Consider the following 27,337-nt stretch of genomic DNA (forward strand, 5'->3'; position numbering starts at 1 on the left):
GGTCTGAAGTTTGCATTGGGATGAGGATGGGTTGGAGATGTTCGGTGAGTCAGGTCATGATCAGAGGCCTGGATATGACGCTGGAGACTTGTTTGCCATCCTAGTAGATAGGCTCAACTGTACAGGCACTGGGGAGCCACAGAAGGTGCTAGATATAAAGCAGTAGTTTGAGGGGTAGTGCTAATGGCCTTTGATCTGGAGATGTGCAGGCTTCTGAAGAGGGTTTGGTGAGAGAGGACAGCCCTGAGGTGGGCAGTGAGGCTAGAGGCAAAATTGATGTGAGGGGTCATCCAGAGGATTAGGTAGAGGGATTGGTGGTACCAAAGTGCAGGGTAGAGGGTAGGTGGTGGTGAGGCTGATTCTGGGGGCTGCTGAGAGTTTGGTGGTGGGTGTGTTGGATTGGGGATTGGTGAGGACCCCTGGGGAAGGGGTGTTTGGAATGGGAAATGGGAGCTGGGATGGATGGCTTGTAGGTAGGACAGGTCAAGGCTGGGATGCGGGATGGATTTTTGTTTGTTTGTTTATTTATTTGGGGGATGGATTTTTAAAAGTCCTCATGGAGTGTGGTTAGAGAAGGGAGGTGCAGAGCTGGGTGCCAGATTGGAGGAAGAGAACAGGAAACAGGAGAGACCAGGGCAGGGAAAGGGGGAACTTAGATGGCAGATGGTGTGTTTTTGGGTGGCAGTTGACTATCTAGGATTGATGAGCAGTTGACTGTCTAGGATTGATGAAGAGCGTGGTCTTTAGTTTTGGATGCCTTGGGAGGCCTCAGAAGGGAAGAGCTGGCCGAGAGGGGTTCACAGGTCCCAGAGTGCCTTAGGAGCAGCATGAGAACATAAAGTGGGCTTTCCAGAAACCAAATGAACCATAGCAAAATTAGGAATGAACTAGTCTCATGTACCTTGGACAGATAGATACTTAAATTTGCTCAGTTTGTAGGTTTTCTTCCCAAGAAGAGGTGTGCCTAGGCCCCATCTTCCAGCCCCTGTGGTTTTGGGATCAACTCCCAGAGTCCCTGAGAGCCAGTGGCTTTTGAAGTGGGCCAGAAGAGGAGGTCAGAGCTTGCCCAGGGGCATGGCACAGTGAAAGTGCCTGTCCTGTACAGGGTGTAAATCTGGTGTGGAAGGCAGGTGGGGGTGAGGTTGGAGGGACAGGAGGGAGGTGGGAATATGTTCTGGGAAGGCCAGAACATGAGATTCTTGGCTGTTATCCTGAGTGCTCTGGGGAGCCAATGATCGGTTTTAAGCAAGGGTGAGTCTCAACTGCATGTGTGTTCAGAAATGCCGCCTAGTGTCTCTAGGGAGGATGTACTGGGGAGGTGCAGTGGTGCACCTGTCTGGAGGCTGCTGTGAGTGTCCCAGGTATATGATGAGGGCAGAGGAGAGGAGGGTTTGAGATAAGGAGTGAAGAACAAGCCATTGAAACTTTGACAGTTCAGACTCGGGATGGGGGAAGAGTTAGGGAGGCCGGAGTGGGGGCCTGGGGCTCGGCTGGTGGCACATTCAGTGAGGAGCAGCAGTGACTGAGGAGGACAGCCTGAAGGGCAGGTGTGGCCAGAGAGGAGGGAGAGAGAAGTGGGCATTTATCCTGAACAAGAGCTGATGGCCTCGCCGAGGTGTTCATCTGTCTTTACTCTTCACACTCTGTCCCCTGCCTACGTTTTGGAGGGCATTGAGGGCTGAAATTCTAAAGCCCCCTAGCCTCCACCCTCTAGAAGCTGTCCTGGCAGCCAGGGTGTCCTCCTCAGCCCAGATGCTGGGGCAATGGAGCCCTGGGCCACTCCAGCGGGTTTATGTGGTACCTGAGGCTGGGGTGAGGGGCGGCAGGATTCCTGACCTGGGTGAGGATCATTACTGACTTAGGGACTCTAGGAGGTCTTCACCATCCTTGAATTGTCCTCCAGAACCTTCCTGAAGGCCTTCCCACTGATGGGGGAGACACAGGAGCGTGAGCGGGTCCTTACCCACTTCTCTCGCCGGTACTGTCAATGCAACCCAGAGGACAGCACCTCGGAAGGTACGCCCTCTGCCTGCCCTGCCTGCTGCTCCAGAGGGGCCCCAGCTTCCTCCTAGCCGCCCCCCCTCACCCCGCCACCAATGACCACTTCTATCCTGCTCAGTAAACACGGAGTACAGGAACTAGGGCACATGAAATGGGGTCTGCTTGCTGGACCAGAGTCCTTCCAAATGTCTTGCCTGTGGTCATTCTTTGTGCTTGGAAATCCTCTGTCCTAGATTTAGTCTTTTGCGCTTTTGTTCTCCCCAGTCCCCATTGCTAATGCTGATTTTTGGTGAGGTGAGAGTCCTGGTGTGGAGATCTGGGTGGAGGCCTCTTAGCCCATTTAGCGGCAGGACTTTAGCTGTGGCTGGACCCAAGTCCCAGGACATGGGGGATGAGGCCAGTTATTGGAGAAAACATGGGCCATGGTAGGGACATAGTCCAGGACCCAGAGCCACTCCCGGTTCTGAGTGTCAAGATGAGTTTGGTCACAGGAGGCAGGAGTGTGGTCTATAGCACGGCCAGGGTGCTCAGGTCCCCTCTGAAGGAGGGGTTGGTTCTGACCAGGGACAGGCAATGACTCTGGTGCTGAGGGTGGGGCAGTGAGCCTCTCACAGGTCCTGGGCCCCCAGGTGCATTTGGCTGGTGGCTGGCCCTTCCTATCTCCAAGACCTCTGGGTTGGCTCTGTTAGGAGACAGTTGGGTGGTGGGAGGACTGGGTCCTCACACTGAGGGTGCCACCATCTCTGATTTAGATGGGATCCACACACTCACCTGTGCTCTGATGCTGCTCAACACGGACCTGCACGGACATGTGAGTTGGGGAGGCTGGACAGGGGCATGTGCTTTCACTGATCCCCCGCATTTGGTCCTGGGGCTTGCCCTTTCTCCCCTCTCCTGACACTTGCTTGCTGGCCATGGCTCCTTAAGTAGACTTGGGAGTTGGGCAACTTGGCTTCTAGACTTGGACCTATCTTAGTTTATCTACCTAAGACCCGCAGCAGTACAGTAAGAACAGCTGAGGCACAGGGCAATTAAGGTTTGCTAAATAAGATGTGCCCCTCCCCCCACAAGCTGTGTCGACTCCAGGCATTGCTAAAAGATCTCCTGTTCTTCCTCCTCCTGTCCTGCAAGTCTCAATGTGGACTGCTATAATGTCTTGCCCCAGGCAGCCCCTACCCAACGAATGGTAGGTCGCCCCCAAGAGGCATTCTTGTCACCCCTACCCACCACCACCGTGCAAACAGTGAAGTGACAAGTGTGAGCCCCAGGCTATGAGGCTATGCTGTCTCAGCCCTGGGCTTTCTCAGTATTGCTTGTGATTCAGTAACCCCTTCTTCTTTCCTACATCTGCTCCGGGGACCCCCCCTCTTCGGGCTCCCTTGCCCTCCCTCAGGTGGTAAGTGTAGCTGGTGGTGTGCATGCCCTGTGAGCCTAGATACCCCCATCTCCATGTTCCCCCTCTGTGTTCCCATCACCTCATCCTCCCTACCCATCACAGCCCTGTCATTGCTGACTTAGAGGTGGCCAGAGCCCCTCTGCTGGGTTGGGGATCTTTCATCAACTCATGGGGACAACAGACCAGCAAGTCTGGTTCTGGAGTTAACTGGGAAAGCTCAGGGCATATAGAGTGAAGAAAGAGCTAGGACAGACCCAACTTCAGATCCTATCTTTGCCTCCATGTGGAAGTTCTGTGATGCTGGGCAAGACGCTGGGACTCTCTGGGTATCAGGTTCTGTGTCTTTGAGGTGGGTATAGTGATTTTCTGACAAGTGTCCTGGGGAGAACTGAGAGAATTAATACAACACTAAGTGTCAGGGTCTCCTCACTAACTCTCAAGTTCAGCATCATACACTTCCTGTGACTTAAGGAGATGGCGCTTAGCCCGGGGCCTGGCTGTAGTTCCTGCGAGCTCTCCAAGGGCCCTCAAAGGGAGCAGCTTTGCCTGGCTCTGTGCTTTTCCCCTTGCACTCTGCTGCTCTTTTGAGAGGAGTGCCAGGTGGGTGTGGGCATCTCAGGAATGTGGGGCCTGCTAGGGCCCCCATGAACAGCCCTGGTCAGAGAGGGAGGCTGTAAAGGGGCTGGCAGAGGGGTGGGCACATGTTCTTCGGATGGACAATTTTAGTAGATGTCTCATGTGGGCTTGAAAAGAAAGTCCATTCTGTAGTTGTTGCTTGTCATGTTCTGTATGTGTAGATAAGGTCAAGTCTTTTCTTTGTGTCATGCAAGTCTTGTACATTCTTATTAATTTTTTTTATTGTGGTAAAATACACATCACATACCATTTAAACCATTTTAAAGTGTGCAATTTAGTGGAATTAAGGATATTCACATGGTGTGCAATCATTGCCATTCTGTATTTCCAAAACCTTTTCATCACTCCAGAAGGAACACTGTGCCCATTAGCAGTCCTGCCCCATTCTCTGCCTCATCCTCCTCCAGCCTCTGGCAACCATGAATTTGCTTTCTGTTTTTTGGGGGGTTTGCCTCTTCTGTGTATTGAATGTGAATTCAGCCATATAATTTGTGGCCTTTAGTGGCTACTTTGACTTTGCATATGTCTTCAAGGTTTGTCCATGTTCTAGCATATGTCAGTACTTCATTCCTTTTTTTTTTTTGAAGATTTTATTTATTTATTTATGAGAGACTCAGAGAGAGAGGCAGAGGGAGAAGCAGGCTCCCTGCAGGGAGCCCGATGTGGGACTTGATCTCCGGTCTCTAGGATCATGCCCTGGGCTGAAGGTGGCGCTAAACCGCTGAGCCACGCAGGCTGCCCCTACTTCATTCCTTTTTAGGACCAGATAACATTCCATTACATGGATATACCACATTTTGTTTATCCAGTTACCTGTTGATGGATATTTGGGTTGTTCAACCTCCTGGGTATTGTGAATCGTGCTGCTGTGAATATTTATGCAAACTTTTTTGTTTGAACACCTGTTTTTCAATTCCTAGGAATGGACTAGGCCCATCACATGCGGATTCTGAGCTTAACTTTTTGAGGAAGGGTGAAAATGTTTTCCCACTGCCAGTGTGTGAGGGTTTCACTTTTTCCACAACCTCGTTAATACTTCTTTTCTTTTTTTTTTTTTTCTTTTCTTTTTTAATGATCAATGTCCTAGTGGGTATGAGGCAGTATCTTGTGTGGTTTCAATCTGCATTTCCCTGATGACTAGTGATGTTGGAGCATCTTCTCATGTTTTTTGTTAGCCATCTGTACATCTTCTTGGGAGAAATGTCTATTTGAGTACTTGGCCCATTTTTTTTGATTTAAAGAAGTTATTTAACAGTTGTTGTAAACAAACTTTTAAGTTGTGGTAAAATACATATAGCATAAAAGTTACCATCTTATATAGTTTAGTTCCATAGTGTTAAGTGTATCACATTACTGTGCAAGTAAGCTCCAGAACTTTTTCATCTTCCCAAACTGAAACTCTTTACAAAGTAAACAGCTGCTCCTCAATACCCTCCCCCCTCCCCCTTGTCTCGGGCAACTGCCATTCCTCTTGATGCTTCTGTGAATTTGACTATTCTAGATTCCTTAGACAAGAATAGAGAATTTATATATTTGTGACTGATTTATGCCACTTAGCATAACGTCCTCATGCTTCATCCATGTTGTAGTATGTGACAGAATTTCTTTCCTTTTTAAGGCTGAATAGTATTCCATTGCCTATATGTATCACATTTTCCTTATCCTTTCATCTGCTTATGGACATTTGCATTGTTTCTACCTTTTGGTTTTTGTGAATAATACTGCTATGGACTTATGGATATGCAGATATTTCTTTGAGGCTCTGCTTTAAATTCCGTTTGGGTATATGCCCAGGAGTGGTATTGATGGATCCTATGGTGATATAATTTTTCACTTTCTGAAAAACAGCCATACTGTCTTCCATAGTCACCAACCCTTTTTATGTTCCCACCAGCAGTGCACACATTTTTCATTTCTCCACATCCTTGCCAGCACTTGTTTTCTGTGTTTTAATAGTAGCCATCTTAATGAGTGTGGAGTTATATCTCATTGTGGTTTTGATTTACATTTCCCAAATGATTAGTGATGTTGAATGTCTTTTCATGTGCTTTTTGATCATTTGTATATCTTTGGAGAAATGTCTATTTTATTTATTTATTTTTTTTAGAAATGTCTATTTAAATCCTTTGAGGCACCTGCATGGTTTGGTTGGTTAAGCCTCTGACTGTTGGTTTCTACTCAGGTCATGATCTCAGGGTTGTGAGATAGAGCCCTGTACAGCTTTGTGCTCAGGAATCTGCTTGAGATTCTCTCCCTCTGCCCCTCCCCACTGCCCCCCGCCATGTTCTGTCTCTTTCTCAAATAAATAAATAATAAAATCTTAACTCCTTTGCTCATTTTTTAAAATTTTTTATTAATATTTTATTAATTTATTTGAGAGAAAGAGAGAGCATGAGCAGGGGGAGGGGCAGAGAGAAAAGAAGAAGCAGACTCCCCACTGAGCAAGGAACCTGACATGGGGCTCAATCCTAGGACCCTGGGATTATGACCTGAGCCCAAGGCAAATGCTTAACGTACTGAGCCACCCAGGCACCTCTATTTTTTTATTTTTCAAATATTAAAAAAAATTATCGTTTTTTTTTTTTTTCTTTTTAGAGAGCACATGCATGTGAGCTGGCACCAGCATGGTGCGGTGGGGGTTGGGGGTGGGCACTGGGGGTGGAGGTAGGGGGAGAGAGAGAATCTTAAGGAGACTCCATACTGAGCATGGGGCTCAATCACACATGACCTGAGCCCAAATCAAGAGTCCCATACTTAACCAGCTGAACCACCCAGGCACCCCTTAAAGATTTTGTTTTTAAGTAATCTCCATACCTATCATGGGTTTGAACTCACAACTCTGGGATCCAAAGTCACATGCTCCAAACTGAGACAGCCAGGTGCCTGTCCTTGGCTCATTTTTAATTGAATTGTTTGTGTTTTGTTGTTGAGCTTATATACTTTGGATACTATACCCTTATCAGATACATGGTTAGTAGAAATTTTACCCATTCTGTGGGATATCTTTTTACTCTCTTGATATATCTTTTGATACACAGAAGTTGTTAATTTTGATGAAGTCCAATTTATCTTTTTTTCTCCCTTTTTGCTTGTGCTTTTGGTGTCGTCTAAGAAACCATTGCTAAATCCAAGGTTATGAAGATTTATTCTTATTTTGTTTTCTAAGAGTTTTATGGTGTTGGCTATTATATTTAGATCTTTGGCTTGTTTTAATTTTTATATATGGAGTGACGTAAGGGTCCAGTTTCATTCCTTTGCTGTGAATATACAGTTGTCCGAACACCATTTGTTAAAGAGACTATTCTTTCCTCATTAGATGGTCTTGGACATATTAATTGTTCATAATATTACAATATGTAAATATAGTAATATACACTACTTAAACAGATGCAATGTTATTTGTCAAATTTATTCAGTAAAAGCCAGTCAATTGTCCATAGATGTATGGATTTAGGGATTCTTAATTTAGTGCTACTGATCTATATGTTTATTCTTATCCTGGTGCCTCTCTGTCTTGGTTATATAGGCCTTTAGTAAGTTTTGATATCAGGAAGTGTGAGTCTTCTAACTTTGTTCTTTTTTTTTTTTAAGATTTTATTTATTTATTCATGATAGTCACACACAGAGAGAGAGAGGCAGAGACACAGGCAGAGGGAGAAGCAGGCTCCATGCAGGGAGCTCGACGCGGGATTCGATCCCGGGTCTCCAGGATCGCGCCCTGGGCCAAAGGCAGGCGCTAAACCACTGCGCCACCCAGGGATCCCCTAACTTTGTTCTTTTCCAAGGTTGTTTTGGGTATCGGGAACCCTTACAATTATATATGAATTTGAGTATAAAGTTTTACGCATCTACAAAAAAGGCAATTGAGATTTTGATAGGGATTGCATTAAATCTATGGATCAGTTTGGGAGTATTACCATTGTAGCTAAATTAAGTTTTCCAATCCATGAACACCAGATATCTTTCTATTTATTTAGGTCTTTAATTTCTTTTAGCAATCTTCGGTAGTTTTCAGCATACAAACCTTTTCTCTCTTTGGTTAGATTTATTTCCAAGTTTTTTATTCTTTTTGATGTTATTGTAAATTAAATTTGGTAAATGAAATTGTTTTTTAATAATAAATTTATTTTTTATTGGTGTTCAATTTGCCAACATACAGAATAACACCCAGTGCTCATCCCGTCAAGTGCCCCCCTCAGTGCCAGCCACCCAGTCACCCCCACCTCCCGCCCTCCTCCCCTTCCCCCACCCCTAGTTCGTTTCCCAGAGTTAGTTTTTTTATTTTTTTATTTATTTATTTTTTATTTATGATAGTCACACACACAGAGAGAGAGAGAGGCAGAGACACAGGCAGAGGGAGAAGCAGGCTCTACGCACCGGGAGCCCGACGTGGGACTCGATCCCGGGTCTCCAGGATCGCGCCCCGGGCCAAAGGCAGGCGCCAAACCGCTGCGCCACCCAGGGATCCCGTTTCCCAGAGTTAGGAGTCTTCCATGTTCTGTCTTCCTTTCTGATATTTCCCACCCATTTCTTCTCCCTTCCCCTCTATTCCCTTTCACTATTTGAAATTGTTTCCTTAATTTCAGTTTATGATCATTCTTTACTAACATCGATTTTTATGTGCTTGTATTCTTTTTTAAAAATATTTTATTTATTTATTCATGAGAGACACACAGAGAGAGGCAGAGACACAGGCAGAGGGAGAAGCAGGCTCCATGCCAGGAGCCCGATGTGGGATTTGATTCCGGGACTCCAGGATCACGCCCTGGGCCAAAGGCAGGCGCTAAACCACTGAGCCACACAGGGATCCCTGCTTATCTTGTATTCTGCAACTTTGCTGAATGTGTTTATTTTTTGGTGTATCTTTTAGGATTTTCTATACACAAGGTCATGTCATTTGTGACTAGAGAGGTTTACTTCTTCCTTTCTTATTTGGATGGCTTTTACTGCTTTTGCTTGCCTAATTGCTCTGTCTAGAACTTCCAGAACAATTTGGAATAGAAATGGGGAAAGTGGCATGCTTGTCTTTTCCTAATCTCCAGAGGAAAGCTTTCAGTCTTTCACCATTGAGTGTGATGTTACTGTGAGTTTTTCATAAATGCCTTTTATCATACTGAGGAAGTTCTCTTTTATTCCTAGTTTGTTCAGTGTTTTTTTTTTTTTATCATGAAAGGAAGTGTTGAATTTTGTGAAATGATTTTTCTGCATCAATTGGGATGAATATGTGGTTTTTTTTCTCCCTTTATTCTATTAATGTGGTGTATTACATTGTTAGAATTCTGTATGTTCAACCACCCTTGCATTACTGGGATACATTCCATTTGGACATGGTATATAATCCTTCAAAATGCTGCTGGATTCTGTTTGCTGGCATTTTGTTGAGGTTTTTTTGCATTTATATTCCCAAGGGATATTATTATGTGGTTTTCTTATGACATCTTTTTCTGGTTTTGTTATTAAGGTAATGCTGGCCTTATAGAATGAGTTAGGAAGTTTTCCCTCTTTGTCAATTTTTTTGGAAGAGTTTGAGGAATGTTGGTGTTAATTTTTCTTTAAATGTTTGGTAAAGTTTACTACTGAAGCCATCTTGCTTTGGGCATTTCTTTTGTAAGGTTTTTGATTCTTGGTTCAATCTTTTTACTTCTTATACATCTATTCAGATTTCCTATTTCTGTTTGAGCATTTTTAATAGTCTGTGTGTTTCTAGGAATTTGTCTATTTTATCTGATTGTTGTTAACGAATTGTTTAGTATATTTGTTCTGTTACTGAGAGCAGTGTTCAAATTTCCTTTTTTTTTTTTTTTTTTAAGATTTTATTTATTTATTTATTTATGAGAGGCAGAGACACAGGCAAAGGGAGAAGCAGGCTCCATGCAGGGAGCCCGACGTGGGACTCAATCCCAGGTCTCCAGGATCAGGCCCTGGGCTGAAGGTGGCGCTAAACCGCTGAGCCACCTGGGCTGCCCCAGTGTTCAGATTTTCAACCAGGATTGTGAATGTGTCTTTCTCCTTTTGGTTCTGACAATTTTTGTCACTGTGTTATTAGGTGTATACACATTTAGGATGTTTATATCATCTGGTAGATTGGCCCTTATATTACTATGAAATTTCTCTTCTTCTCTCTAGTAAGACTTGTCTTCAAGTCTATTTTGCCAGATATTAGTGGGTTATACTGGAGTTCTTTTGTTAGTGTTTGCATGTATATCTCTTTCCATCCTTTGTAAGATTTCTGTCCCCTTCTATTTAAGAGGTATGTCTTCTATGATATACTTAAAAAAATCAAGTCTGATAATCTTTGCCTCTTAATTTGACCATTTAATGGATTACTAATATAATTAAATTTAAACATACCAGGATATAATTTGTTTTCTCTGGCTTATCAGCTCTATGTTCCTTTTTTTCTCCTTTCTTGCCTACTTTTGGATTATTCAAGTATTTTTTTTTTTTTTTTTAGAATTTCCTTTTATCCCATTAACCTGTTAGTTGTTCATTCTGTCAGAATTCTTTTTGTTATTTGCAGTATGCAACCTAACTTATTAATGTACTTTTCCAGTTCCTGGGGTACCTTAAAACACTTTAATTCCATTTCTCCATTTATTGCCCTCTCAGCTTATGTATTACCGTTATCATCTTTTTTTTTTTTAGATTTTATTTATTTATTCATAAAAACGCAGAGAGAGAGGCAGAGACACAGGCAGAGGGAGAAGCAGGCTGCATGCAGAGAGCCTGATGTGGGACTCAATCCAGGGTCTCCAGGATCACGTCCTGGGCTGCAGGCCACGCTAAACTGCTGCGCCACCGGGGCTGCCCCTGTTATCATCTTTTAAACTATTAGACTTTCTCTATACTTTATTGCCCAGAAAACTAATTTAAATAACCTACTTTTCTCCCTCCCTCCCTCCCTCCCTCCCTCCCTCCCTCCCTCCCTCCCTCCCTCCCTCCCTTCCTTCCTTCCTTCCTTTCCTCCCTCCCTCCCTCTCTCCCTCCCTCCTTCCCCCTCCCCCTCCACACTCAGTGTGGAACACAGCACAACCTTGAGACCTTGAACTCACAACCATGAGATGAAGACCTGAGCTGAGATCAAGAGTTAGACACTCAACCAATTGAGCTATGCAGGTGCCCTTCCCCAGAAAACTTTATCATTGTTTTATACAATCAATATTCATTTAGATTTAGCCATCCTTTTTGTGCTCTTTATTCCTTTCTGCCTCTTCATACTTCCATCTGGGATAATTTTCCTTCTGCCAGAAGAAGTCCATTTAGTATTTTCTTTCTTAATTTCAATACTTGTATTGAAGTGTGACTGAGGTGTCTCCCCAGGACCTGTTGTCCTTGATGGGCCCTGAGCCTAATTTTTGTTCTCCAGTCCTACTGACTGCTCAGTTGCTCTGCCTTTGGGCTGCTGCTTGTGAACTGGCAAATGCTCTAAGTAGGAAAGCTGCTCCTTCTTGGGCTCATGCCTCCATGCTTTTTACAGAATCCTTACCCTGGAAGTCCTCACTGCTCTTAAATTTTTCCAGTGCCTTCACACAATGTTTTATTTTTCAATTTTAAAAAATTATTTATTTATTTATTTATTTATTTATTTATTTATTTATTTATTTGAGAGGAAGACAGCATGAGTGGAATGAGGGGCAGAGGGAGAAGCAGACTCCCTGCTGAGCAGGAAGACCAATGTAGGGCTCAATCTTGGGATTCTGGGATCATGATCTGAACTGAAGGCAGACACTTAACCATCTTGAGCCACCCAGCCACCCACCCACACAGATATTTTTATATTTTGACCAGCAATTGTTTGTTAGGAAGATTAATTTGCAACAAGATAGCCTGTCATTTCTAGGAGTGAAATTATTGCCTGGTTATCTTTTGATTTTGGACTCTTGATTAGTGGCTGGGGAATGTGCAGTGTGTGGAACCCAGACATTAATGCCTTATATCCTGCTATAATGAATGAATACATAAGTGGCTGCATATGTAGAAACATAAATACACATAAACATATGAAACATACTATATCAAGGCACATGTAAGATCCTGTCTTCTTAACCTTTTGGAAAGGTGTAGAAAATTCTCCCTTGTCAGCTACTTATAAAGCCCTATATCCTTGTTTCCTGGATTATTTTCTGTAGTATGTGAATGTCCCATTTAACATTAATAGATTATCCTTGTTAAAATGGTGACAAGATCAATGAATTTGGGAAGCTGTACATGGGATCCTTCATTTGGAGACTGTCAACACACAAAAGCATATTAAAGACTCTGAAACATGTAAATTTATTTGATTATGAAATCTTTGTGGGACAATACCTATTCCCATCCATAGGTAAGTCTTGGTAAACACTGTCTTATAGCTGACCTAAATCCACAAAATCCTACACCAATAGGTATCTGGTATTCAAGGGTCTTTGTCTTCATAAAGGTGAAGTGCCACCCAGTGTGTCATCAGACATGGATGTTGCAAGAAGAATCCGAAAGTGTGCACATCAGGTGTTGGGTTTGGAGGGCTGGAGCCCCTCTGCTCTTCTGTGGTTTAAAAAAGGCAGAATTTGGGGTACAATCATTCCCAGCTCTTTGTGCCTCCTGGAGTGAGATCATCTGCTTGGGTTCCCTTGATTCCAGCCCAGCTCAGCATGGGGTACCCATGTGTATTGGTGGAAATTGATTTTTGATTCTCTTAAGACCAACCTCTCCCTCACTTCACCTACCTCTTGGAGGTCTTGCCGCCCCTCTGTACAGGTGAGAGGGTGAGACAGTTGTGACGGAATACACAGAGCTTCTGCTCAGCAGCCAAGAGGCCTGGGTTCAAGTCCTGGTGCTGTGTGACCTTGGGAGAGTTAACCATGGAGTAGCGGGTGAGAGCATGGGCTTTGGTGTCAGATACACTCAGCCCTTCCACTTCCTTCCTGTGTGATCATGGGCACGTCACTTCACCTTCCTATTCCTCAGTTTCCTTATCTGTCAAATGGGGATAATAGTAATACCTACCTCACCTTCTCTTTGTTTTGAGAAGGAAATAAAATAATGCATGTTAAGTACAATACCTAGAGCATACTAGAGACCTGGCAAATGTCAGTTTTTATGTTATTTAATCCAACCTGACTCCATCTGGGCTTGAGGAAAACTCCAGCTTCTCATGATGCTTGAGGATCAGATAGAATCTTGAAAGTGAAAAAGAGTCTTGTAAACTCTTGGACACAATGGGAACTAGGCAGTATTTCTTGTTACTGCCCTTGATGCTGCCTTGTCCCTTCTGGCTGGGCAGGGCGGGGTGTGGGGACTATACCAGCCTCCATCCCTACTCTCAGGCAGAACCATTTCTCCATTACAGAACATTGGCAAGAAGATGTCCTGCCAGCAGTTCATTGCCAACTTGGACCAGCTGAATGATGGCCAGGACTTTGCCAAAGACCTGCTGAAGGTAAAACCTATTAAGGGTTCCCACATCCCCAGCTGTACCTGGAGTGGGTACAGAGGAGAGAGGTCTCTGCTTCACTAAATCCTGACAGTCTAAATTTAGAAAAAAAAATCTCTATTCCAGGGGCGCCTGGGTGGCTCAATTGGTGAGGTGTCCGACTCTTGATTTTCGGCTCAGGTCATGATCTCAGGGTTGTGAGATTGAGCCCCACTTTGGGCTCTGCACTCAGAGGAGAGTCTCTTTGAGACCCCCCCCCTCTCTCCCTTTGCCTCTCCCACCCTCTCAAATAAATAAATAAATAAATCTTTGAAAAAATAATCTCCATACCCAACATGGGGCTCGAACTCATGATTCCAAGATCAAGAGTCCCAGACTCTAGTCACTGAGCCATCCACACCCCTTCAACAGTCTATATTTTTAATACTGGGGTCAGAGCCACCAGACTTTGGGACAGAGTTAGTGACCATCCAGTTAAACACTGACTGCTATGTATTCCCTGAGTTATGTAGAAGGGTAGACTTTATGAGATTTGTTTTTAACACTCCATTATCTTCATTGCTGTCACAGTGATCCTTAAAACTACCAACAGTTGTCATAGCTGCCACTGCCATCACCATTACCTTATCAGTACCTTCACCTTCACCACAACTGTCACTGTCATCACCACAGAGAAAAACCCACCCATTTCTCCAACATTATCAGGAATTAAGGGATTCTAGTTTTCTCCTGAGGCTGAAGCCCAGGCGGGAACTCAGGCCTTTTAAGCCTTGTCAGTTCTCTGCCTTGGAGGAAGAGGAGCAGGTTTTTTTGGGGGGTAAGTGATGAGTTCAGTTTTACTATTTTTAAAGATTTATTTGAGAGAGACAGACAGACAGAGAGGGAAGGGCAGAGGGAGAGGGAGAATCTGTGCTGAGTGTGGAGCCGAATGTGGGGCTTAATCTCAAGACCCTGAGATCATGATCTGAGCTGAAATCAAGAGTAGAACGCTTAACCTTAAGATTGAGCTACTCAAAAGTGAGTTTAATTTTAGATAGTAGGTTTGAAGGATATGGTGATACCAGGTAGGCAGTGGGATAGTGAGTCTGGAGGTAAAAAAAAAAAAAAAAATAGAACATTGTCTCTATTACTCTTCTTACCATAATTATCTTCTTCACCATCAACAAGGGCTTGTTAAGAATGTATTTGTGAGATCAAATAATCCCAGTCCCAACACCTACCTACCTACTTCTCCCCATCTACCCATCCACCCATTTAATTGAGCTCCCATGGCACCCATCCCTTTATCCATTCACCTACCCAGAAACTCATTCCCCTGCCCCAACACCCACCCATTCACCCATCATCCACACATATACCTTCTATACCCTTGAACGCTCACCCATCCACTCATTTCCCCACCCAGCCACCTACCCACTAACCTATCTACCCAACTCATCCTCAAATCTATCTATCCATTCATCTAAACAATCATATACTTACCCATCTCTTATTCATTCACCCATCCAACAAACAACTGTGAATCAAACACTCATTTTGCCCCACTGGCTGAAAAGGTGCTTCCTCACTGCATATACATTACTAGAGGTAGATGGAGATTTCTTTGATTCCTTTTTTTTTTTTTTTTGTAAGATTTTATTTATTCATGAGAGACACACAGGCAGAGAGGCAGGCAGAGGGAGAAGCAGGCTCCACGCAGAGAGCCCAACGCAGGACTTGATCCTGGGTTTCCAGGATCATGCCCTGGGACGAAGGCGGCATTAAACCGCTGAGCCACCCTGGCTGCCCGATTTCTTTGATTCTTCATCTGAACTCCTCTCTTTTTCTTTTCCCCTGTCCTAGACTCTTTACAACTCCATCAAGAATGAAAAGCTGGAATGGGCCATGTGAGTAGTGCCCATGGGCTCAGGTATGGGGAAAATGAATCACCTTAAAGGAAAAGGGGGAGTGGCGGATAGTACTGGGAAGGCCCTACTGTCACTCTCCATGGTGCTGATTTCTCGTAAACCACAGCTCTGGTGACCCTTGTCTAGCTGGCCCGCACCACATGATGAGTTCCCCTTTGGGTACATTTTCTGTATTGATAAAAAGTGTACAATGTTAAACTGGTATGGAATTGATTAAACTGTGACTTTGGTTTCATGATGTCCACAACTTCTTTTCTGTTACTGAGGATATTGCCGCTATTCCCAGTGATGATGGCTCTTTCCCTTTTGGGAGGTAGGCAGGCAGGAGGCATTAGTCCCCCTAAAATACCAAGAATACTACCACGTTTAGGTAGCGTCTGCTCTTGGCAGTGCAAAGGGTGACTGCCCCTAAATTCTTCTTCTGCAAAGGCAGTGAGTCCTGGAGGTGCCCAGCCATCTGGAAAGAGATGTGGTCACTTTGCTGGGTGGGGAGACTGAGAGGCTCCTGGGGAAAGTGGATGCCCCTGTCTTTTGTGCTCCCCAGGGCAGCCTTGGCCTTTGGGTCCTTGTAGAGGTCACAGGTAAGGATTGTTAGGAACTCCAGAAACACTGGGAAGAGCAGGCATTCTTCTACCAGGGCTCTAAATAAAGGGGAGCCTAGACTTTAGGGGGCTCACCTACTGGCCCAGCGTGTCTGTGGAGCTTGGGCAGCCACTTCAGTCTGCCCATGGGTCACTGCTTCCTGAGTCTGAGCTTTCAGGGTTGGAGAGAGAAGAAGAAAGACCAGGAATAAGACTAGTAAAGTCTCCAACTTTGTGGTCAGTGGTGAGGATTAGAGCTTGGAAGCCAAAAATCACAGCTCTGAAGACTGGGGTCAGAATTGAAGACAGAGGCAGGGGTCAAAGATCTGGGTCTGTGATCTGGAATTGGAACTTCCCTATCTCTGCTCTTCACCTCTGCCTGTTTCCCAGAGAAGGGTTCATGGGGAGAGAACATGTCCATGTGGGGCTAAGGCTTCCATGGAGATGGTGCTCAGGCCTAGTATTTTCCTAGTGATGAGGATGAGCTGAGGAAATCACTGTCTGAGCTGGTGGATGACAAGTTTGGGACAGGCACCAAGAAAGTGACACGGATCCTGGATGGTGGGAACCCCTTCCTGGATGTCCCGCAGGCTCTCAGTGCTACCACCTACAAGCATGGTGTGCTGACTCGGAAGACTCACGCTGACATGGATGGCAAGAGGAGTGGGTGTCAGACTGGGAAAAGGGCACGGGGAGGGATGCTAGTCTGGGGGGAGAGGGATGCTAGTCTGGCAGGGGGTAGGGTCTGGATCCCGTGACTACTCCTCTGGGGTTGCTTATCCAGGTAGATGTGTAGGGGGATGCAGTAGAGGAGATATTGGGGTGTGTGGTTGTGGCCACACTACCCATATGCCCATCCCTAGCACCCCGTGGGAGGCGTGGCTGGAAGAAATTCTACGCGGTGCTCAAAGGGACCATCCTGTACCTGCAGAAGGTGAGAGGCCCCAGAATCCTTACTCCGGAAGTGCCAGTGCGACCTCCAACAGGCCCATCTTGAGGTGCTCAGAGGGTCCCTGGCAGGACCTGGGGCTTAGGCAGATGCTGGATCCTTCCCTCATTAAAGTCTGACTGGGGCTCACAGAGCTTTGGGTTTTCAGAGAGGGATCTTTGAAATGCCCATGGGCTCAGAGGATACACACTGGAAGCTCTTTTTGGGCCTTGGGACAAACCAGGGTGGGGAGAAGAGTGGTTGGAGTGCTTTGTTAGGATGGGCATGGCACCAGAATGGCAAGAGCTGAAGAATGGAGGGAGTGTGGGGACAGGATGGGGAGAGTTTAAGGGGGGATGGTGAGGGTCGAGGAAGTGTAGGTTAGTATACCAGAGCCTGGTTATGACAGAGGCTTGCCTGTCCCCACTTCACATAACCAGGATGAGTACAGGCCTGACAAAGCTCTGTCTGAGGGCGACTTGAAGAATGCCATTCGTGTGCACCATGCTCTGGCTACCAGGGCTTCTGACTACAGCAAGAAGTCCAATGTGCTCAAGCTGAAGACGGCTGACTGGAGGGTCTTCCTCTTCCAGGCACCGTAAGTAGGAGTGGGAGCCCCCTCACTCCACCCTGGGCTCAGGGCCAGCGGCATGGAGCCTGTACTGCACCCCAATCCTCATTTGCCTTAGGTGAGGTGCCCTAAGCTTGCCTGCACATCATCCACAAGAGTGAGTGTGTCTGCTTGGCACAGACCGACAGCCTGGGTCCCCTGAAGTAGAGGTCCTCCAGTGTGGTCCTGTCAGCATCTCCTGGAAACGTATTAGAAATGCAATTTCTCTGGCCCCACCTTAGACCTACCGAATTAGGAACTCTGGGCCTGGGCTAGCAGTTAGGTTCTAATCAGCCTTCCAGGCGATTCTGTCGCAGGCTGAGGTCCCTAAACCTGGGGCAGATGGAGTCTTAATGAATCCTCCTTCACTGTAAATCGGGGTGGGGAAAGGGATTAGAAAGACTCGTCCTATAGATTCACTGGAAGGCCTTTAGTCCACTCCCTGTCCTGTGACTTGAGATTGGAGTTTCATGTGTCAGGTGAATTTAGAAGGCAGGAGGCTGGTAGGTGACCTCTCAGGGTGGGAGTGAGCATGCTGGGCAAGGTAGTGGGGCAGGGACAGGAGGCCTAATGGGGATACTGCTTAATCCAGGGCTCACCCTGGGCCCACTGGCTCTAGAGCCCATTACTCCAGGGCCATTAGCTCTGGATCTGGACAGCTTTATTTTCATATGAAAATCCAGGTCTTGCCTAGAAGCTGGGACAGCGGGGAGCTCCCTATGCAGACTGGACCAGGCCCACCCAGCCCCCATCCTGCCATCCTCCTTCACTCTTTGTGAAGGGAGAGGCTTTCTCCCTGTGCCAGGCTGGTGGTGGGTCCTGTGTGCTGGGTGGGAGACAGGGAGACCTATTGTGAGGAGCTGGTGCCCTCTCTCCTCCCCTCCTGTCCCCAGGAGCAAAGAAGAAATGCTGTCCTGGATCCTTAGGATCAACCTGGTGGCTGCCATCTTCTCAGCCCCATCCTTCCCTGCTGCTGTCAGCTCCATGAAGAAGTTCTGTCGGCCCCTGCTACCCTCCTGCACCACTCGCCTCTGCCAGGTACGAGCTCCTAGGACCCCAGTGCTACTTCCTCAGGCTGCCTCCAGCCAGGTCTCCATCTAACAGCCTCCTCCTCCAGCTCCTGTATAGTACCTGGTCTTGAGCTAAGAGACAAGGTGAAGAGGCAGATCTTCTCCATCCCCATTGCACTCACCTCACCCTCATTTACAGATGGGAAGACTGAAACCACGCACCGCACAGAGGCCTGCATTCTTTGCCAATGGCGATGCATCCTGTGGATGTCATTGTGGATCTGTGGCCATTGTGTGTGTCTGAGCATGAATGTGAGTGAATGCATGTGTCACAGGGAGCTAGGGACAGGCAAGATGTGGCTGGCCCTGCATCCAGTGCTCTTTTGCTGTCCTTACCTACCTTAAGTGTTTTATTTGTAATCCTAAAAAAACTACTCATCAATACTTGAGTTTTTTAGGGAAGAGAGGATAAATGGTAGACCACTGCTTGGGAGGAGGGCAGGAGGAGCTCCATACTTCCTGTCTTTGTCAGGGCCCCTTTCCCACTGGGCCTTTGTCCTGGGTCTCTCACTGCACTTCTAGGCTGCAGCTTAGGAGCACACACCCCACACCCTGTGCACACATATACCATACAGGCACACACATGTGCATGTGAGCATACACATGTGCTGTGCACCCACACCCACACTGCACACATGCATCATACATATGCACACACATGCAGCTCATTGCCCACCCAGCACGAAGTGGTCTGGCTGTACTTCAGTGGGTGGGATGTGTGTGCACACTTGTCTGTGAGTAACAGTGTCTCTGGGTGATTCTGGGTCTGTGACCTTTATATGTGTCTGGGCACGAATCTGAGAGAATGTGTGCAGTGTACGGCGCCAAGGATAGCTGAGGCCAGGCTCTCTCTTGGTCCATTGGGTTTGTGTGTGTATGTGAGCGTCCATATGAACTGGCAGGGGTGGGGGTGTCTGGAGTGACTGTGTGTCTATGTCAGGGAATGATCTATGTGCTCATTCTAGTGTGAGGCTGTCATCTCCCAAGCCTGCTGTGGTTTTATCTCAGAGGGTTGATGCCAATCAAAGCAAGGCAGGAAAGAGGAGGAAGGGCACTCCCTCAGGGCTCCACATACTTGATGACCCTGGGCAGGCCTCAGTTTCTCTTTGCTGAAGCAGATCCAGTGCAATAGGTTTAGACCCACCCATGACATCCTGAGTGTGGGACCTAAAGTCTAGGACTTGTCTTTGCAGGAGGAGCAGCTGCGTTCCCATGAGAATAAGTTAAGGCAGGTGACTTCAGAGCTGGCTGAGCACAAATGCCATCCCATTGAGAGGGGAGTCAAGTCCAAGGAGGCTGAGGAGAACCGGCTGAAGGAACACTATCTCACTTTCGAGGTGCGTTCTCCTTAGGGCCGATTGCTAAGGATGGCACTGGGGCAGAAGGAGGAAGCCAGCTCTTCTCTCTGTCACCAGCATCATTCCGCAGCCAGTGGCTCCTGGTTTGGGGGGTCTCCACTTTGGGGGCTCCCCTGAGGCAATCATGAGCCATGCATGGCCTTCTGTGGGCCAGTCTGATCAGTTCAGCTGCCAGTTGTTAATCAAACAGATGTGCCCTTACTTGTGTCTCTCAAGGAGCACGAGGTGGGCACCATTCTTCTCCCAGCCGCTCCTCACCTGCGCTTCCCCCATGACCCAGCCTCTCGGGAAGCTGTCACAGCTCAACCATAGACAGTGCAAGCCCACCTGCCTGACCTACCCCGCTTTTGTCTCCTTTTCCTCTTCCACAGATGTTTATCAGCAACAAGCTTCTCCCTTCTCTCCATCTTGTCTCTCTGTCCTCCTGCCCTGATTCTGCCTCACAATGCTCTGTAAATGGGCTGACATCGCCTTCACCTGGTGAAGGGGGGGCAGCTTGGGGAAGGGAGGCAGGAACCACTTGTCCCTTTTGGACTGGCCTTTGTATTGACTTGCTGATGGGGGCGGACAATACAGAGGCTGAGTCTGAGCCTTTGGGGCAAGAAAGGCAGGAAGTCACTGATCTCAGTCTCTGGATTTCTACATTGATTTTTTACTGTGTGAGGAAGAGAGGAGCATTCCCAGGAGAGATCCTGACCTTTTGAAAAACATAAAGCTGTACCACTCTTAAAGTCTTCTCAGACCCACTCTCTCTGCAACATAAAAAAAGGATGGCAAAAGCTACAGTGGACTGATCTCTAGCCAACTGCCAGGCATGAGTGCCTTCACTCCCTTGTACTGATTGCTTTAATCCTCATGTCAACTCTGTGAAATGGGTTCTCTTAGTATCCCCATTTTACAGATGGGAAAATTGAGGCTTGGAGAGGGCAGATCACTTGCCTGAGGTGACAGTTAGTGCAGGAGCCATGGGATGCCTGGGTGGCTCAGCGGTTGGGCACCTGCCTTCAGGACCTGATCTTGGGGTCCCAGGATCGAGTCCAACATTGGGTTCCCTGAATGGAGCCTGCTTCTCCCTCTGCCTATGTCTCTGCCTCTCTCTGGTGTGTGTCTCAAGAATAAATAAATAAGGGCATCCCAGGTGGCTCAGCGGTTTAGTGCAGCCTTCAGCCTAGGGCCTGATCCTAGAGACCCAGGATCGAGTCCCACGTCAGGCTCCCTGCATGGAGCTTGCTTCTCCCTCTGCCTGTGTCTCTGCCTCTCTCTCTCTCTGTGTGTCTCTCATGAATAAATAAATAAAATCTTAAAAAAAAAAAGTGCAGGAGCCAGGATCCTATCCCAGGTGATTGTAACTCCAGCACTCTGGTCTTTCTCACTTGCCCCTGGCTTAACTGGGGGAGGTGAAGCCCAGCAGTGAAGGGTCTTTCTGCTCATGTGACAGAGCTGCATGAGAACAGTGTCTCTGCACCTTTACTCTTTGTTTCTTCTGGGACCTCAGCCTCTCCTGACTGTGGTGAGGGCTGGAAGCTCAAAGTCAGGACCTCAGACATAGTGACCAAATTTCCCTCCTAAGTGTTTACCAATTTGTAACATTTTTTTTTTTAAAGAGTGAGAGAGTGGAGAGGGGCAGAAGGAGAGATTTTTTAAAAATTAAAAATCAATTAGCCAACATATAGTACATCATTAGTTTCAGATGTAGAATTCAGTAATTCATCAGTTGCATATAACACTCAGGGCTCATCATGTCAGGTGCCCTCCTAATGCCTGTCACTTAGTTACCCCCATTCCCCCTACCTACCTCCCTGGGAGAGAGAGAATCTTAAGCAGGCTCCACACCCAACATGGAGCCTGACATGGGACTCAATCTCACAACCTTGAGCTAAAATCAAGAGTTGGATGGTTCACCAACTGAGCCACCCAAGTGCCCCAATTTCTAATACTTTATTTATTTTTAAATTTATTTACTTGAGAGAGAGAGGGAGAGGGGAAGAGATGGACAGAGGGAGAGAGAGTCTTAAGCAGACCCTATGCTGAGCACAGAGCCCGATGCAGGGCTCAATCTCACGACCCTGAGATAATGACCTGAACCGAAACCAAGAGTTAGACACTCAACTGAGTGGGCCACTCAGGCACTGCACCTCCCCCCATTTATAACACTTTAAATAGCTTATGAATGTACTTCTCTATTCATGCTCTTACCAACACTGGACACTACTGGATGTTTTAATTGTCATCAATCTAAGGTTTAACAAGGGGTATCTCATTGCCATTTTAATTTGAATTAAAAAATTTTAATTGTGGTCAATATGCATGGCATAAAATTTATCATCTTAACCATTTCTAAGTGGATAGTTAAATAGTATTAAGTCTACTCACATTGTTGTTTAACCAATCTCCAGAACCGTTTCATCTTCCCAACTGAAACTCTACACCCATAAAACAGCAAGTCCTGCCCACCTCCCCTTGTTGCACCACCTCTCCCCCCCATCCCCCAGGGGCAACTACTGTTCTTGTTTCTGTTTCTGTGATTTTGACTACTCTAGTTACTGCCTATTAGTGAATTAATAACAGATTTTGTGTTTTTGTGACTGGCTTTTGCTCAAGTTTATCCATGTTGTGACATGCATTAGAATTTCCTTCCTTTTTAAGGCTGAATACTATTCTGCTGTACGTGGATACCACATCTTTATCTTTTCATCTGCTGCTGGGCATTTGGGTTGCTTTCACCTTTTGGCTTTTGCAAATAGTGCTGTTATGAATATGGATGTGCAAATATTTCAGGCGCCCCTGAGACACATGAGTTTTAAATTTTGTAATCCTATTTGTCAATTTTTATTTTGGTTGTCCTTACTTTTGGTGTTATACTCAAGAAATCATTGCCAATTAATTTGAATTTTTTAAAAACGATTTTATTTATTCATGAGAGACACAGAGAGAGAGAGAGAGGGGCAGAGACACAGGCAGAGGGGAGAAGCAGGCTCCATGCAAGGAGCCGGAGGTGGGACTCAATCCCGGGTCTCCAGGATCACATCCTGGGCTGAAGACGGCGCTAAACTGCTGAGCCACCAGGGCTGCCCTAATTTGAATTTTTAAAATTATGAGTAAGATTTCTGTGTATGTCTCTTGCCTAGTTTTTTTTATTGGATTGTTTATCTCCTTTTTATTGATTAGTGAGAGCTCTCTGAATATTAAGGAAATTGGTCTTTTGTCACCTAAGATCCAAATACTTTTTTTTTTTTCATTTGTTGTTTGTCCTTTGACTTTGTTTGGCCTTTCTCTTTTTTTCCAGAAAAGCCGTTATGAGACCTATATCCACCTCCTGGCAGTGAAAATCAAAGTGGGCTCAGATGACCTGGAGCGGATTGAGGCCCGGCTGGCCACCTTGGAAGGGGATGATCCTTCCCTCCGCAAGACACACTCAAGCCCTGCCCTCAGTCAGGGCCACGGAACTGTGACTGGCAGCAAAACTACAAAGGATACCACTGGGCCTGATACTTAGCTGGCATTGATAGGCAGGCCTCAGAGGCAGGCAAGTGTTGCCAGACGGGTCAGTGAGCACAATTCCAGCCAGGGGCCACTTGTACCAGCTCCAGGCAATTGACAGGCAGTCAGAGGGGTGCAGAGAGCCCCATGGGCCAAGGAGACGGAGATGCTATTCATGGCGTTGGTCTTCTTGCATCCTGGGGTTTATCTGGGCCTCATACTTTCTCCTCAGCCCTCATGTTCCTCTCCACCACGGAGCCTCATTTTGTAGGCCAGTTGTGTGCATGCTCTAGACACGATGTCACTGGAGAAGGAGGAAGGGCAGCTGACTTTGCAGACCCTCCCCTTCTCACAAGTTCCTGTCATCTCCCTGTTTCCATTCCAAGGGCAGGTCTGGATCCCTACCTGTTCTCCTCTTCCCTCCTCAGACTTGACCAGCAGCAGGTCGGCAGACCACCAGTACCATCCTCTCCTCCCTCCACCCAGTAGCTTCTGCAACCACGCCTTGTTCTCCTGCCTCCCTTTGCAATAATCCAGGACCTGGGCCTGCTTCCTCAACGTCAAGCTGTCTACTTGTGTGTGCATTCACCTCACCTTCCATTTATAGAGGCCATTACTGCTTTCTTTTATATGGACAAAAATGTATATATATAAAAGAATATATATATGGAGCTCCTTTAGAGATGATTTTGGAATTGATATCAAAATGAAAGAAGAAGGAAAAGCCTATACGAGAACTCCACCTGTTAGCAAGGAGGGCTGCCATCTGGGCTCTTGGTAGCCCAGACACTCTGGGAGGGAAGGTGGAGATAGTGCTGACCTCTTCTCCCCCCATTTCCCCTCTTCCAGCTGACCTGGGACTTCCACTGCTCTTCCAGTTGATGCTTTGGAATGAATAGACCGTGTGTGCATATGCCACCCCATCTTGTTCCACAGGCATTCTGGGGTATGAGTAGGGTGGGACCATGGCCCTGTTTATATTTTGGTCTTTATGTTGGTGCTCTGAGCTCCAGAGGTGGCTTCTTGTACAGATCTACTGCTACAGGAATAGAAGATACTCTGCCTTGCAAACAGCCACTTGTCAACAAGCCCAAAGATGTTTGGTGGAGGAGGGTTATGGAAGCCATTAATTTCTGCTCTTGGGAAATGGTGGAGTAAGAAGTTGCTGATTGTTTTTTAAGTTGACATTTCTTTCACTCTTCTGGTGACCCAGGAATGCTAGCTAAGGACAGGCCTGGGAAGGAGAGAAAAATTTGCCATGTGATGACCACCGACTAGTATCCTGTAAGCCCTGAATTCCTTAGACTGACAAGTGGTGGGGGTGATGGTTCCTTTAATGAGCTATGATGAGCAGATCCTTATATATTTAAAGATAGGTTAGTTTGGGCAGCAATTTGACCTCAGTGGTAACATATTTAGTTAGTTGCAAGGTTGACTTGTCTTATTAAGTACCTAACATTTACAAGCACGCTCACATTTGATACAAGGGATGACGTATGAGTCTGTGGAAATATGTAGTGATTTAAATCCAGATTATTTAATTTGGATCCACTGAAGTGTATTTTATAACCAAACCATCTGGCCCCTTAATTTTGCTGAGGGGAAGTAAATGTTCACTTAAATGAAATCGAAAGAGCAATGTAACACAAAAGAGCTCTCTGTACTTTCTCCATTCTGGCTCTAAGGTCTTTGATTTTGAGGGTCAGCTTCCCACCTTAATGAGGGTGGATGAGTGAAAGCAGAGGAGCAACCTTCTGTCTGCTGCAGACAGATATGCTTCCCTGAGCACTAGTGATGTCTCCCATCAGTAAAAAAAATCTGTTGGTCACTTTCTTAATTGTATAATTATTTATTGTAAATTATATACATGTACTACTGTACTAAAATATGTACATTATAAAACATACACAAAAATAGAAATTTAAAAAGATGAGATGAAAATAAATCTAAATCAGAGTTCTAATATTTCTTTCCTACATTCTAATGGGCCATCATATTCCCCCCCAATTTCTGCCCCTAATATGCCCATTTTCCAGGACTGTCCAATTCCAGGGGCTGGAGGACTACAGGTGAGATGCAGCAAGTGGTTTGCGCCACCTGGTGGTCCTGGGAAGTGGCTTCGGGCTCAGGGACTTCTGGGGGCTGACCCTTGACCACAGTGTTGAACCTTCATTTTCTCGTTCACTGAAAGTCACCAGTGCTGCACACTGTGCTGGGTGTTGAGGATACTGTGGGGAGGAAAGGACTGAGGGGCTCCCTGTCCACATGGGGCTCACAGTCTAGTGGGGAGGACAGGCCGTCACTTTACCATTTGGGACCTTGGGAGCACTGAGGACAAAGCCAAAACTGACCTGGAAGAGAGAAGATAGAACTGGAGGAGTGAGGAAGAAGACAGTGACTCAGGAAGCCACCTGAATGTCCTAAGTGCTCCTGGCGGACAAGGTGGTAGTAGGGAAGTCACTAAACAGGGCTATACCTCTTCCTGATGGGTCTATACTAAAGATGCCCCGAGGCAGAATGGAAGAAGAGCCTCTCCAGACACACCTGCTTCCAGGTCCCATTCACAACTGTGAAATGAATGGGTGGTGAATTCGATTAGGCTCTGGCCTTCAACTCTTGACTCTCCTAGGTGTTTTAGAGTCCACAGCAGATAACCAAGCTACCAAATTATTTGACACAAGTACCTGGGGTCAGGAAAATGCCAGGGGGTTCACCAAGAAGTCAGTCACGATTACTGGGGTTCACTGGAGTCACAGGTGGTTTCTGACTAAAAATTTAGAAGGTAATAGCAACTCGGAAGGGTCAAATTTGACACTGAGGGGTTGTGGAAAGGCCTATGGATTCACCAAGAGGTCGTTCACAATTATTGGGATTCACATAGAGGTCAGAAGTCACATAGAAGAATTAGTGGCTGTCAGAAAATTTTAAAGCCAACAGCAAACTCAGAGCCAGCAAAGGGATTTGGATGAGATCACCAGATGGGGCCTGGGAGAGGTCAGTGATTTGCAGGTCTATACACCATTTAGTTGATTATTTCCTCTGTTTCTTTGTAACAAGTGCTTTTCCCCCCAGCACCCCCAGAGTGAACACAATGACTTTAGTTCTTTCTTTACTTTTCCCCATCACCTCCCTTTCATCCAGTTTTTGCCACTCTGTGTGATTCAAGAATGCAAGGCACAGGATACCACCACCACCATCATCATCATTATCATAAAATTAGCGATTAGTAGGCATCATGTGCCAGAAGTAATTCTGGGTACATTTTCGCATGCGCGCGCACTTGTCAGCCACCTGAGCCCTTTGGATAGAAGACTCCCTTGTGTCTGGCTGGAACATAAGGATTCCTGGCACTGGGCACTGGTTTAATAAATGAATCAATGAGAGAAAAGGCTTCTTAACCCTGGACCTCCATCTGTCTTCTCCATGCCCTCATCAGGGACTGCAGGTTTAGACAGGCCCTGGCTCTGAGGGGCTATGAATTTGGGAATAGCACAACACCCTGTGGGCTTACAAGCTGCAGCAGCTGTGGTCTTCCTGGCAGCCAAAGGTACCCATTATGCCATCTTGCATGTCCAGGCCTTGCCTGTGACATGCCTGAGGCCCCAAGGGTCATCTTGCCTCAGCTGCCCCAGTGCCAACCCCACAACCCTTCCCTCCTCACCCACGTAGGCCGGAAATTGTTGCCTCACTGCAGCCCCAGTAGCTCCAGGGCAGGAAACGGGCCAGGTTTCTGAGGCTGAGCTCAAAGCAGAGGAATATGCATCAACCCCTTGGCCAGGTTCCCCAGCAGCCAGGGGGGATACCTTGTGAATATTCTTGGAAGAAGGAGGAGGGTTGCAGCCTGTCCTGGGAGCTGGAGCCAGGGAGATTAGAGGTCTCTTCCTCCTAGGCACTACCTTGGCCCTCTCCAGTCTCCACACCAGCATCCATCCATCTCCACCCCAGGTCCTCATTTTGT

General features: G+C 46.4%; 1 protein-coding gene across 12 annotated transcripts in view; it reads left to right on the top strand.

Annotated features, from left to right (window-relative positions):
• Positions 1-25,342, top strand: part of PSD2 (pleckstrin and Sec7 domain containing 2) — a 143,199-nt gene extending 117,857 nt beyond the window's left edge. For 5 of the 12 annotated variants that reach the window (XM_077897410.1, XM_077897412.1, XM_077897409.1 and 2 more), the window contains 10 exons: positions 1,904-2,016; positions 2,754-2,814; positions 13,361-13,451; positions 15,288-15,331; positions 16,406-16,596; positions 16,797-16,867; positions 17,302-17,459; positions 18,365-18,509; positions 19,735-19,878; positions 23,186-25,342. In XM_077897410.1, the coding sequence (XP_077753536.1) occupies positions 1,904-2,016; positions 2,754-2,814; positions 13,361-13,451; positions 15,288-15,331; positions 16,406-16,596; positions 16,797-16,867; positions 17,302-17,459; positions 18,365-18,509; positions 19,735-19,878; positions 23,186-23,395 (1,228 nt within the window). In that variant the 3' untranslated portion in view covers positions 23,396-25,342. The other 7 variants (XM_077897406.1, XM_077897408.1, XM_077897405.1 and 4 more) reach the window with 6 other exon arrangements.
• The last annotated feature ends 1,995 nt before the right edge of the window (positions 25,343-27,337 follow it).

Source organism: Canis aureus, chromosome 5, assembly GCF_053574225.1.
Source record: "Canis aureus isolate CA01 chromosome 5, VMU_Caureus_v.1.0, whole genome shotgun sequence".
Lineage (NCBI taxonomy): Eukaryota > Metazoa > Chordata > Mammalia > Carnivora > Canidae > Canis > Canis aureus.